General features: G+C 40.7%; 1 protein-coding gene across 6 annotated transcripts in view; it reads right to left on the bottom strand.

Moving 5' to 3' along the window:
* The window catches only part of ZMIZ1 (zinc finger MIZ-type containing 1), a 337,858-nt gene that overhangs the window by 24,207 nt on the left and 300,707 nt on the right, over positions 1-12,944 (bottom strand). For 5 of the 6 annotated variants that reach the window (XM_066554169.1, XM_066554172.1, XM_066554173.1 and 2 more), the window contains 7 exons: positions 12,126-12,240; positions 9,751-9,968; positions 8,123-8,321; positions 6,811-7,101; positions 4,627-4,809; positions 2,222-2,396; positions 767-953 (listed from right to left, as the gene is read on the bottom strand). In XM_066554169.1, coding sequence (XP_066410266.1) covers positions 767-953; positions 2,222-2,396; positions 4,627-4,809; positions 6,811-7,101; positions 8,123-8,321; positions 9,751-9,968; positions 12,126-12,240 — 1,368 coding nt within the window. The remainder of the gene's footprint in view (positions 1-766; positions 954-2,221; positions 2,397-4,626; positions 4,810-6,810; positions 7,102-8,122; positions 8,322-9,750; positions 9,969-12,125; positions 12,241-12,944) is intronic. The other variant, XM_066554171.1, reaches the window with a different exon arrangement.

The following is a 12,944-nucleotide window of genomic DNA, read 5'->3' as shown; positions in this document are numbered from 1 at the left end:
TTCTGATTGTCATTTGATCTAAGGTCCTTCCATGAACATGGTGCAATCGAAACAGACTGTAGTATCACTTATACAGATCTACATTATATACAGGAAAGAATCACCAAGGAAAAATATTCCTCTGTGCTGGAAATAAGAATTCACTGTAAGTGAAAACCAGAAGCCTTTGTATGAGAAAAGCTATGCTCTCACATGTCTGAGCTGTGCTTACTTGTGGAGTGAGAGAATAGGGGAATTTAGGAAGTTAACTTTTGAAGTTTGGAGGATTCAAGCACTTGTCTTACCAAATGATTTTACCAAGCCTCTTAATTGGATCCTTACTCTTAGTGGGTTATTCTTCATTATCAGATAACTCTGCAGTATTTAATTTAGGCATAAACTCTAAGAGCCCTGCAGAGCTAACACTTCAGAGGTTACAAAGCACCTGGGACTTCGGATTCCCAGATAGAAGTTTGTAGTGGTGTGGGTCAGGGAAAACCCCACTCCTGTTCCACCCAGAGCAGGAAGGATTCAATGGTTGCAGTGGTTTTTCTAGACACTGCTATGACCTATCAGCAAGGACATGCAATACATGTTGTGAAGCATTTTAGAACGTGTTGTCTCTGGAAAATGACAGGTGAGAGGGCCTGTGAGCTGGAAGGATGTTCTTCCTACCCAGGCTACAATTTTTGAAGTGAAATTCCTGGCACACCTAAGCACAGTGCCTGTGGGCTGGCACTGCTCCCTCAGGGAATGCCTGACTGCCCTGCAGCAGGGCCGAGCTCACCTCCACATCAGAGTCTGGTGCACGGTGGGGCGCAGGTGAAAGACGTGGTTGCTGACTGCCAGGTTGTGCTCCAGCCGGAAGGGCTCCAGGACAACCCCGTCCCGCACAGGGAACGTCAGGCGCAGCTCGTCCGTGTGGTTGGCTGGGATCGGAGAGGGAGAGAAAGCGTGAACTTTCCCTTTAGCATCTGCAGTGCAACAATAATGTGTGTATTTATACAGAACAGTAACAATTGCACAGTGATCTGCTACTGGGTCTAACTTGGGCTCACACACACACACACACAAATACAATCAAAAGTAACTCTGTCATCTAACTGATACAAGTGACAAGGCTGAAACTGAGCCTCTCCTATTGTCACCCACTTCACATTAGGGCCATAGCATTCCAGCCACCAACAGAAACCAGGCATGGCAAGAATTCTTGGTTTTTATTACAGGATAGGCTCTGTGTCCAAGCTTACTCTGTTGGCAGAAGACTGAAAACAAATCTCTTAATAATGTCAAACTGTGATAATGTTTGTTTTCCCTGCTTTGAACAGGGATCAACATTACCCAATTAGTTTCAACAGTTTAATCAGCTGAAACTATGTGATGACCAGACACTGGTATTCAATTACTATCTGAGCCCATAAGAGGAGATTTTGAGGTAACTTACAGCTGATCTATGAAGTCCAAATGGCTTTAAATCCTGTGTTCTTGCCCAAATAATACTGCAGCCTATCTTCTTCTACTTGATTTTTCAGCTATCCTGAACTCCAGAGCTGCAAAGTGCTAATGCAGCAGCAGTTATTTTATAGAAAACATAAGGTTCTCCCAGCTCCCTAGTAAATGATAGCTCCTATTGTTCATCAGTCACTTCAAAACCTCAAACATCTCATGCTAGTATCCAGTCAGAGAGATCTTGTTATTCCTGCCCTGTTCCCAGCCAAGTATAGCGGTGACGTTGAGTGGCTTTGAAAGGAACATATATCAATTTCTGGCATAGTACTGAATATTCCTAAGAAGCCTGTATGGATCACAATAGAGACACTGCTATAAATATTCACATTTTATCCTATTCTGCAGAGTTGTTCAATGAATGGCTTTGCCCTTGAACAAAACAGCCCAAATGGAAGTTCATACAATAAACAAGCCTACAAAGCACACACAACAAAACCCAAAATCAAGTATTTTCTCCTCAGGAAGCATATTAAAGGAATAATTCTGGAGTAAAATCCTTACAAGTTTAACCTGGAAGAACTTTTCTGATATTCTATTTTAAAAGAGCATAGCAGTCTTTCTCTGTTCTGTCCACTGGCCCAAGTGAACCTACACTGTGCATGCCACCTATTACCAGTTAACAACTCAGCCTCTCCCAGAGCAGCAATCAGAGCTACTTTCCAGACTCTGAAATGCATGTGGCAGAGAACAGAGAACAATAAATGAATGCGGGGGCATTCTGTTTGCTACTCACTTGGAGGTGGTGGTAAAGCATTGATATTTGGTTTAATGTCAGGTGGGAATGGTGGTTTGACATCCTGGTTAGGTGACAGGTATGGAGGAATATTGCTCCCTGGTGTCATGGGTGGCGTGGGGTTTCCTGGAACAGGTGAATGAGGGTAATTTGCCACAGGTACAGGCCTTGATGGCTAGAAAATAAATAACATCACATTGTTATTGCAGCCTTGAAATAAGAACAATAAGCCTTGTGAACAGCACTGTTATTAAATATCAAAGACAACAGACAAGGGAGGGACGCCCTTCTGTTTCTGAAGAAACCACAGGATGTCCCATGAGGCCTTCAGGGAAGAGGCACACTAGGAGAGCAAAGCAGGAACTGAAACCAGCAGACCAGCCAGCTTATTCAGGCAATGACTAGATACAAGCAAGGCTGCTAAAAGGTTTACTGTGTTCCTCTCAATGCTCTCTTTCCAAAACCAACCAGCCATTTGCTTCAGTTTTTCCACTGAGCCACAGCCCATCCAGCCCTTTGTATCCCCCTCTGCCTTCCTCACAAAATAGCCATGGTGCACAGAAGCCTACACAAAAAAAAAAAAAATCTAAAGACACACAATTAGCCAGTCTGTGTCCTTTTTATTTCTATCTATCCTTTTTTCCATCCTTGTTCAACTTTTCTACTCAGAGTTAAAGCTCTGGGGGTCAGGGGATGTTTTTTATTCTGTGTCCCTACAATCTGATTATGTTCCTAGTTTGCTGCTAGCTAAGACAAAGTGACAAAAAAAGGACAGTTAAATATGATAGTAGCTATGTATTAAAACACCTTTGCTTTAGTGTCTTATAATTAAAGAGGTGGTTACAGTCAACAGAATAAACCAATAACCCTGATGCGAAGGAAGCTGACATTAAACAGAACTGCAACTGCATGGCTCGTGTACCATAAGCAGAAACACAGGACACTGTCAGAAAATGAAAATCTTTACAGACAGCCCAAGAACTGTGACTTCAAATCTGATTCTGTGTCTAAATGCTGCTCTGCTAACCTAAGATACTTGAGACTTAAACATTCAAGTTTCCAGCCATCTTTGGTTTTTATATTTGACACACACAGTTACTATCTGCACAATCACTACAATTCAAAGGTTCAGATTTTGTCTGTGGCATTTTCCCCCTAACCAGGATAATCTGCCTTTTTAACAAGATCTGTTTTTTCCTAACTGTTTCCAGAGCAGTCAATATTTGAATACAATATAGGGGATACATGGTAAATAAACAAATTCCCTGTCAGAAGTATCTGGCAAACAAAAAACTTAAACCCCATCTAAAATAAATGTACATAAAATATATTTTAAATCTGTCACTTAAAAATTTGACAGAGATCTTCTGCAGTTACTTTAGCATAAGTGACTGCACTGGAATGATTATATAGAAGATCTGTCTATTCCTCATGTTTTTCCTGACAGTGACCTGCAAAAGCTGCCATGATCCAACAGGCATTCCTTTGGGTACCACAGTGGACAGCACAGTTGCACACAGAACAGATGCTCTACAGAAAAGGGTTTTGCTTTCCCTCTTTTTTTAATGGTGTTTTCTGTGTGAATCACACCAAACAATTCCAATTCAACAACAATGTGCAAGTTAGATTCTTTCAGCCTACATTCAAATTCAGAATGCAGTCCAGATACTTCAACAGCTAATGCTTTAAGCAGGTTCAGAAGATCAATGGTCCTCCCCATTTTTATACTCACTGAAGTACCTGTGTGCAATAGATCATTTGTGTGCATTTCAAAGGTGGCAAACCTCAGCAGGCCCTCAGTGCAACCTCAGCTTGGAGAATACAAAGTGCTCAAGATGTATCCATAAACAGGTTTTAGGCAACATTTTAACAACTCTAGTTCTTGCCCAAAACAAGAGCACAGAGGGAAAAGACTGAGAAAAAAAAAGAAGGAAGAGGTTGGAAAAAGTCACAGAAACTTCAGTTCAAAGATGAAACCTACAGCTGGAACACCTTTTAAGTTTGGCCTGGTTTAATCCAACAGTGACCACTGTAGGTCCAAAACCGGAATGCTGCAATGCGGAACTTGTTTAATACAGATTTCCATACTTCCATTCTTGCAGGGGACCACGAATAGGTGAAAACATTACACCTGAATCCCATTAGGTACTTCTTTTTACAAGCTATTTTTAAAGCAAACCCAACATTTTCTTGTAAAAGCCTCTAATGAGCTGCAGCAACATTGGATTTTCTTTATGAACTGCTCTGAAGTTGCAATGCAACTTGGCTGATTGACTTGATTCTGTGATACCCAAAACATTAGTAAAAACTTGGTGTTTTTTTTTCTAGTATCTATGAAACCATTAATGTGACTTCATTCTTAAATGGCCACCAGAACAGAAAGATGATAATCTCAGAATTCCTACCTTGTAATACTGCCCCATGTTGACTGTTGGAGGAGGGTACTGCCCTGTGTTTTGCTGGCTTGGCATCCTCTGTCCAGGATAGTTGGGAGATGTGAGGGGTCTCGGAGGGTTGGGCGTGGGGTACTGACCAGGCTGGTTTGGAAACTGGCTATTTGGTCCATACTGCTGGTTTCCATAATTCGGCTGTTTCAGGGATGCAAGAACACAAAGCCATGTTTTATACAAGCCGCTTTCTTGTATGGATTATCAGCATACGTTCAGAAGCATAATCAAAACAAACAAAACCCCTTCAGATGAATACTTCTAAAAGCATAAAAATCTTGCAAACCAAAGTGGGGGTAAGACACACACACTCAGCCTTGTAACACTGTCAGAGGTCACTGTGCTTGAAGAAACCAGAATTACAACCAGATGCAAAGTTCACAAAATTTCTGTGTTTTTGTAAGTGCTACCCACACCCAAGCCTGGGACTCCTTTTTCAGATGTAGAATGGAAGCACAAAAAGAAAAAGTTAAATAAATAAATAACTAAAACAAAACCCTGGAAGGGACAAGAGCACAGAAGATGTGCTGTCCACGCCTGCCTTTTCAACCCAACTGCTCTGCTGGCCTCTTTCCAGAGTGTTCAGCAATACTTTAACAGCCAAAGAGAAGTTCCTACTACTCATAAGCACTTGGCTAGTGCTAGCTAAGACTGCCCTGTGGCTTCAGAATTGAAGTAATGAAAATTGGAACTCCAAGGGTAGTAGAATGTCCATTTGAAAAATAAATGATAAGACATTTCCATAAATGAACCCTACAATACACAGTAGGCAAACATCATCTGCAAAATTCCAGCCCATCAATCATGCAACATATAAGGGACTGTCCAGAACTCACTTGTTGGAAACATGAACATATTCACTTACGATTAAAAACTTGATTCTGAAGCAGCAAAAAAGATATTTAAAGTCATCCTCAAAATCTGAAATCTGAAAAATCATGTGAACAAGCCACATTTTGTGTTTTCTTAACTTACTTGTAAATAAGTTCTCCTAAGAGAAGCAACTCCTGCAAATGCACATCCCTTTTTTATTTCTGATTAGTTTTTTTATTTAGAAAAAACAGTTTGCAGAGCAGGAAAGAAATGGAGCTCTGTAGAGTAGGCAGAAATGTTTTCTGTATTTTCTGCATGCCACGGTCCTCTTTGCTGTGCATTTTCCATAAACTCTTAGTACCATAACTATTGCCAGGGCAGTATCATAATATTCAGAGCTCTACACCTGCTGCTGAAGTCTCAGCTGAATAGAGAATTTCACCAGGAAATGATCTCTGAAGCTACTAAGTGAGGGCTAGATTTGTAAAAACATTTAGGTGTGGGTAGATGCTGGGAGCTGCTGGAATTCTAAAAAGCCTCTACTGCCCAATTCATGCTAACTTGAAGAATAAAACACATCGGTGCTTTTAGATTCCAAAAGCTCATTTGTCTACATCTTCAGTTTTCTAAATTTCTCTAAAAATCTGAGCCTAAGTGTTTTGCCCTGTCATAATACAAGTCAATGGCAATGTAATTTTGCCTATAAAGCCACGTAGATCTCCTGTAGCAGCATGGGACCGTATCACACTCCACAGAAGCCGGTATTAGATAAATGCTGACAGAGAGGGATTTGAGTTCAACATTATTTATATTCATCTTAGTGACTATGAAAATCAACACTCAAAAAGTTTGGAAAGCAACTCTTCTCTAAAAAATGACTGCTATTACTACTGGTGATTACAGTACAATGTCTGTCTTGTATTTCATTAAAATAATAAAACCATCCAAGAAAATGCAGACCAGATATCTACTGGGCTAAAATGAAGTATTTCACCCTCAGTGTCTCTTCTAAGTTGCCCCATTACAAGACTCCACTCATGTGATGGAACCCTGCTTAAGATCTATGAAGTCAGCATGAGAATCTTAGAATGATATTTTGGTTTGAGGCCTTTCTTGGACTTAGTGACCATCATATGGACTAACATGGCAAGGGTTAACCTGAATACTTTACAAGCTAAAGAGGAAGAGCTGCTCCTGCTAATATTTTAATGGCTGCACTCCTACCAAGGCTGGAACAAAGATGCACCTATCTTAGAGGGATGTGCACCACACCTTACCCAGTATGTTGCAACTTGAACAGTGACCACAAAAGATCATTTCTTTTATTACCTCTCCTGGGTATGGTCTCTTTATGCCCTGTATAGGCAAGGACTGGGGGCGTGGGCCTGGATAGGCCTGCTGAGGCATCCTCTGCCCATGGGTGCTGAAGGGGCTCATTCCAGGAGGCCTAGGCTGGTTCATGCCCATGGGTGGCCCGCTCATGCTGGAAGGTGTCATTCCTGCTCCCATGCTTGCTGGGTTCATGTTGCCTGGCATGGAAGCAGGACCACGAGGACCAGGCTGGTTCATAAACTGGTTGTTGTAAGCCTGAGTTGGACCCATCTGGAAAGAGGAACAAACCTTCAACGGAAGAAGAAGAAAAAAAAAAAAGAATAAAATGCGACATGCATTTATAAAATGGGAAGAGGGAGCTGAACATGCTTTTGGGGAAGGGAAGAAGGGGAGGATTTATGTCGCATTTTCCTTCAATGGTCTCTAACATTTGATGGGTGGTGAATTTATTATAATAAAATCCAATTGGAATTGTAAAATGCATAAGAGTTGAAGACAGATGTAAGCCTAAGGTGACAAATTAATTGTTTCAACTGGCTGGTCTAGTACTGTAAGGTAACAGGTTAGGATGTTGGCTGTGCAAATAGAGCACAACACCACAGTTCCTAAGAGCCTGTGCTTTTCATCACCTGGCCTATGGACTCTCATACTTCAGAATTCAGAGAAGTAAAAAACGTCAGGAGGAAAAACCTGAATTGATCAAGCCCTTGTTTATTTTAAGAAAAAAATGATTCCATGACGTTATAACATGCTAGAAGTTACGGATCACTGGAAATGCATGTCTCACATAGCTGCCCATATAGACATTATTACAAACCAAATCTCTCTTCTATTGTTGCTTCCCTGTTTGAAGGGAAATAACCCAAATAAGCAACTGCAGTTAGCAAAATAAACAATTGCCCAAGAGCTACAAAAACTATTGCAAGATTCTAGAACATTTCACTAGGCACACAACCATATTTTTTAACAAACATCTTCATTACCAATTTAGAGGGCTGGCAAAGACAGCAATAATGTAACATGTCAGATGCAGTTGTAACTGAGAAATCTTTCATTATTTTCAAGAGGCGACCCCTAAACTACAAAATACAGTTAGGCAAGTTTTATTGGGAAAAACATGGGGACTGACTCACACCTACATCCACACATTCCAGCAGTTTCTCATAAGCACTTCTAACCATGCTCATGCACCAAAACAAAGAAAAAAAATACAGTAGGCACCCTAACAAACACAACAGTGAGAAGGAAGCCAATTCCCTGCAATGCTCCAGATCAGGCAGGTATGAAGACATAAGGGTTACTCTCTTACCGGTCCATACTGGTTCATGTCCTTATTCTGTGTTTCCTGAAGGGCTGCCACAGTGGCTGTAGCTGTAGCTGTTGCTGTAGCAGCTGCAGCTGCAACTGCAGCAGCGGCAGCAGCTGCAGCTGGCTGGGTGAAATCAGCTGGTGGCCTCGTGTGGGGGGGGATCCCCATTCCTGCAGGGGTATTTGGGCCTCCAGGGTAACTAACAGGGAAGAAGAGAAAGGAGGGGAGAATTAAGATGTGCCTGGTGGATTTTGTTCTGGATGTTGGTGTGATCCTCACCTGGAACCATTCCAAAAGCACGTATCAATGACTAATGAAAGCCAGCAGGCCAGGTAATTAGGTGTGTACAGGAGATAGGGATTGCATCTACAAGTTACACCTGCCTCCCAGGTGCAACAGTCATAGGGCTGCCACTGGGATTGCAAGGCAGTGCCAGCAGTCATTTTAAGGGCAGTGAACTTCTTTGCAACTCTGTAGCTTCCTGCAAAGTATTTTCTCTGAAAGTAAATGCTCTGTTCCTCAGTAGTGTAGGGGCAAATGCACGGGAGCAGGAACAGCAAACTTCTCCAAGACAGCACATTAATCTGCCTCAGTGGTGAATTATGGCAAGTGTTCAAGATATCATAAAAGCATTTCTCCCTGACCCTTAGCAGAAAGGCCAGGAGAGACCCAATGCAATCGACTCCACTGGACCCCACACTGTGTGTTCTGCAGTTCCTGCCCATCCCTACTACTGATCCTGAGATAAACCAAGCTAAGCCAAACCACGCCTTTCCCACTTCAAATATCTTTATAAATATGGGCCATTGTACTGTGTCCATTTTAGAGGTGCTAATACAAAGCTGAAGAAACTTTTTGGCTTGTTCAAGGTCACTCAGTAGATCAGTGGCAGAGATGAAGGAAGAGAAAAACTCTCTCTCTCTGAATCCCAAGCTTATATTCTTCACACTAGACTGCCTATGCTAGCAGCAGCAGTCTCTTCTGCAGCCTTTGCACCATAAATAGTGGTTTCAGTTAAGTGCCCTCACCATCCCTGTTTACAAAGTATAGACACAGAAAATCATCATATAACTAATGCCAGGCTATTACTTTTGGATTATATGAGTAATGCAGCATTTACTTCCCCAAAATAAATACATAACAACCATATTTTTTAACAAACATCTTCATTACCAATTCTTTTCAAATTCCTGCTGTGGAGTAAGTCTTTGGGCAGAAATATTCTGTTGCATAGCAGACTACTTTGCCCAGTACTCAAGCTTACTCCTCCATATGCAAGTAGAAATTATACCATCAATACCTTTCACATCCTGGCCTTATTAAATGTTAATCATTCCTAAGCCTGTGGTCTGTTTAACAATCTCTCTTAATTAAAACTTTATTTTGGGGGTTTATTAGAGCTAATTGATTGACCTAAGCCATTTCCATTTACTGTGATGAATTTCTTTGCAGTTTGGGTAGTTGATTTCCAAAGCTGTAAAAGCAGTGTGTGCTTCAGTTAACCAGCAAAAAATAGCTACTGAGACTTTATATAATTAAAATAGACCCATGACACTTCTGCCAGGTCACTAAAACAAGCTTTATCAAGTATTTACATCCATTTTCCACCTCAGAGAAGTAAATCTTACCTGCCACCAAACCCTCCACTTCCAGGATAATTGGGTCTCCCATACATGCCCTGCTGTATGTATGGCTGAGTGGAGCCTGCCTTGGCTGAAAATTGTTGCTGCTGTCCAGCAAACTGAGGGGAATTGATTCCAGGGTTGCTGGTTGTCATCCCAGAAGCCATGGGATTTCCTGCTGGGTTCATAGGGTTGTTAGCATTTGCCATTGGATTTCCCAGCACCTGCAAGAAGGAACACGACAGTAAGGGGCTGTACCTTGAACTACTTCAAGCAAATTAAGTTGATTTGCTGCAGTTGTTAAATTAAAACATAACCACCTGTACTCTGAACTCTAATGAGCACAGACCTCATTGACTTCTACGTGCACATTCCTGGTGATTTCTACTTCTGCCATTTCCAAACAAACAGGTGATTTTCAACTAGATGGAACCCAAATTAATATGCTTATTAAAAATACTTATGAGAAAGACCTGCTACAACCATGCTGCGACCATTCATCTGACTAAAAGAAATGACACAGCTTTTTTTTTGGGATGGTGAGTGTGAGGGGGTGAGAGCTTTTTTGTTTGTTTACTTGGTTGGTTTGTTTGTTTGATGCAGGACTTGGAAGTAACTTGGAAGTAGTCAGTTCCACTGGCACAATGCAAAGAGTACTACAGATAGAAAAACTGTCAAAGAACATATTTCAGTAGTTTAACCTATTCTTGACTCCCTAAGTAGTGTACAATAGTCTACTGATTGTTTTTATTGCTTCTTTTAAAAGAGTCCTCTGTTCTCTGTATAAAAGGACTTGTTTTGCTTGTTTAAAGGATTTTTTTTTCCAAATTGCTATGATTTCCATGGAGATATAAGTGTGGCTGTCCATGGATCACCTGCATAAGATTTCCTGAAAAGTCTCCTACTTGGGAAGAAACTCAAATTTTTGCAGAAGACTAACTCAACAGCTTCAGGCATTTGAGAGAGACTTACATGAAATCCTGACATTCATTTCAATCTGCTCTGAATAGCTATAACCAAGCTTCATGTTCCAGAGTTTCACTGTTCCCTTGCAGTGACTCTGAAGAAGCATTTTCTTTCTTAATGCAAGAGTTTTTCCTTCTATTGCACCTTCCTCTGAAGTACCATGAAGAGTTCAAGTCACATTACAGTACTCTTATGACAGAAAAAACTGAGTATTTTTTTATCTTTCCTTTTGCCTTTTTAAGTGTAAAAGAAACTATATTTTCATTTTCTGGCAAATATAGACCAACATTTTTACTCAGGTATTTCTCTCCCAGATGAGATACCTTTTCTTGTAAGGTGTTAAAGAAATCAACAATAATAAAACATGTTATAGATCCTGTAACTGTTTCCTCTTCTTGTTCCATTGAAGAAAGATTTTACCATAACCAGTGCTTACATAACTGCTGTGTGAATATCTATATGACTTGGCCTCTGAATAATTTCTTTTTCAAATGGCTCATTCCATTACAATTTCATTTTTGATTTTCTTAACAAAATTAAAATAACAAAAAAATCCCCAGAAAATTTTGTATGGGATCTAACACCACATAGTTGGAAAGAAGTAGAAAAGACAGGTTACATTTATGTACCATTTGCACTCATTAAAGATGGTAATGTGTTTTTTAAGCTTTTCACCTATGGTGTAAGCAAAGGCCAGACTGTCTGCATGCTTAATTTGTACCACATCCCTCGGAGTGCACTATCACAAGTAATTGGTAACTTCATAAAAGCTGCTTCTTTTTGTATAGTGTGATTCAATATACAACACAGAAGAAAAAGAGAGTCGATAGTGGAGAGAACCAAATGAAAATCCAGGAAGTATGGCTCTCACCTGGGAGCTAAGAGCTCATGCTTGTGCTCCAATGCATGTTGAAACATTTTTACAAAGCTAGACAGCACTAACAGGAGAGACTGGAAAGAACACAGCCTAAAATTGGTAGTTAGCAACTCAGTGTGGGGTAGACTTGGTATTGAATTTCACCAGCCCAGAAGTACAACACAACCCCAGGTAAAATCAACAACTATCATTTGGTGAATCAAGCTAAATTTTTTACTAGAACACATACAAGCTGAATTCCCAAGAGGTTTGGGAATACCCCAATCCCATGCTTTTTGTCTTGAAACCATGCAGTGTAAAATACGAGGTAAATCCAAGCCTGAGATCTGCATGCAGCCAAAGGACTGACTCAAGCTCTCAGACACCTCTTGTTCAATGCCAGCAAAGAGGACATGACTGGGAAAATAATGCATCATATACAACAAAGGACACAGACCCTGCTATTGATCCCAAGAGGATTTTCCAAAATACCTTCCATTTTACAAACATTAGCAGAAATGCATATCTAGAGGGAAGGAGGCATAAAAATGAAGCTTACCTGGCTTTGAGAGGTGTTAGTCACACCCCATACTGTGGTGACCACTGACAAAGAGCCTGGAGGCTGGTTGGTATTTTGTTGCCAGGGAACAGAATCATAAGGGAAAGACCCATCACTGCAAAAACAAACATTCAGAAGGGTGAGATTTTGGAAGTTTAAACTGTGGCAAGCTGCTGGTGGTGACAAAGGAATGAACGACTGACATTACCTTAACTCTCCACTCTTCCTCCACTATTAGCTTAGTATTCTCAGAGACATGAAGTTTCTTTAACAGCAATGTGATTGTATCAAACCACATAAAATGAATGCATTCCTTAGCTATATTGAAGCACAGGGCTTCTACCACAAAAAGGTCTGTTAGCAGTGAAAGTAAATTCAGGGGCAGAGTTTCAAACAAGGACACTAAGTTACTCAGAAGCATGCATTTTTTTTGCAATTCATCTCAAACTCTTCAACAGTCACTGCTTCAGCTGCCTTATATCAATTCAATTAGATTTTGAGACCAGACTGCAGCTCCACTGTCTGCAGTGGGCCCTCCAATGGCCAGAAAAGCCTTTAAAGCAACAGCAGTTCAACATCATTTGGAAAAGTAAATTGAAATTCAGATAGTGTTCTCCCACACGATGGATAAGCTGCATGCCAAAAACGGTATTAGCTAATCAGCATTCTAGAAAATCAACTGCAGATATACAACACATCTTTCAGATAAATATGTGGATGAGAGGATTGGGTTTTTCCATTAGCTTTGTCCACAGATACGAGCAAACATTTCTTACAGTTCTTTTCCTACAAAAGCACTGGTGATTTCAGAAGGAGCCC

The sequence above is a fragment of the Molothrus aeneus genome, chromosome 8 (genome assembly GCF_037042795.1).
Source record: "Molothrus aeneus isolate 106 chromosome 8, BPBGC_Maene_1.0, whole genome shotgun sequence".
Classification (NCBI taxonomy): Eukaryota; Metazoa; Chordata; class Aves; order Passeriformes; family Icteridae; genus Molothrus; species Molothrus aeneus.
The sequence above is the reverse complement of the archived record's forward strand: the minus strand, read 5'-3'. Positions and strand labels throughout refer to the sequence as shown.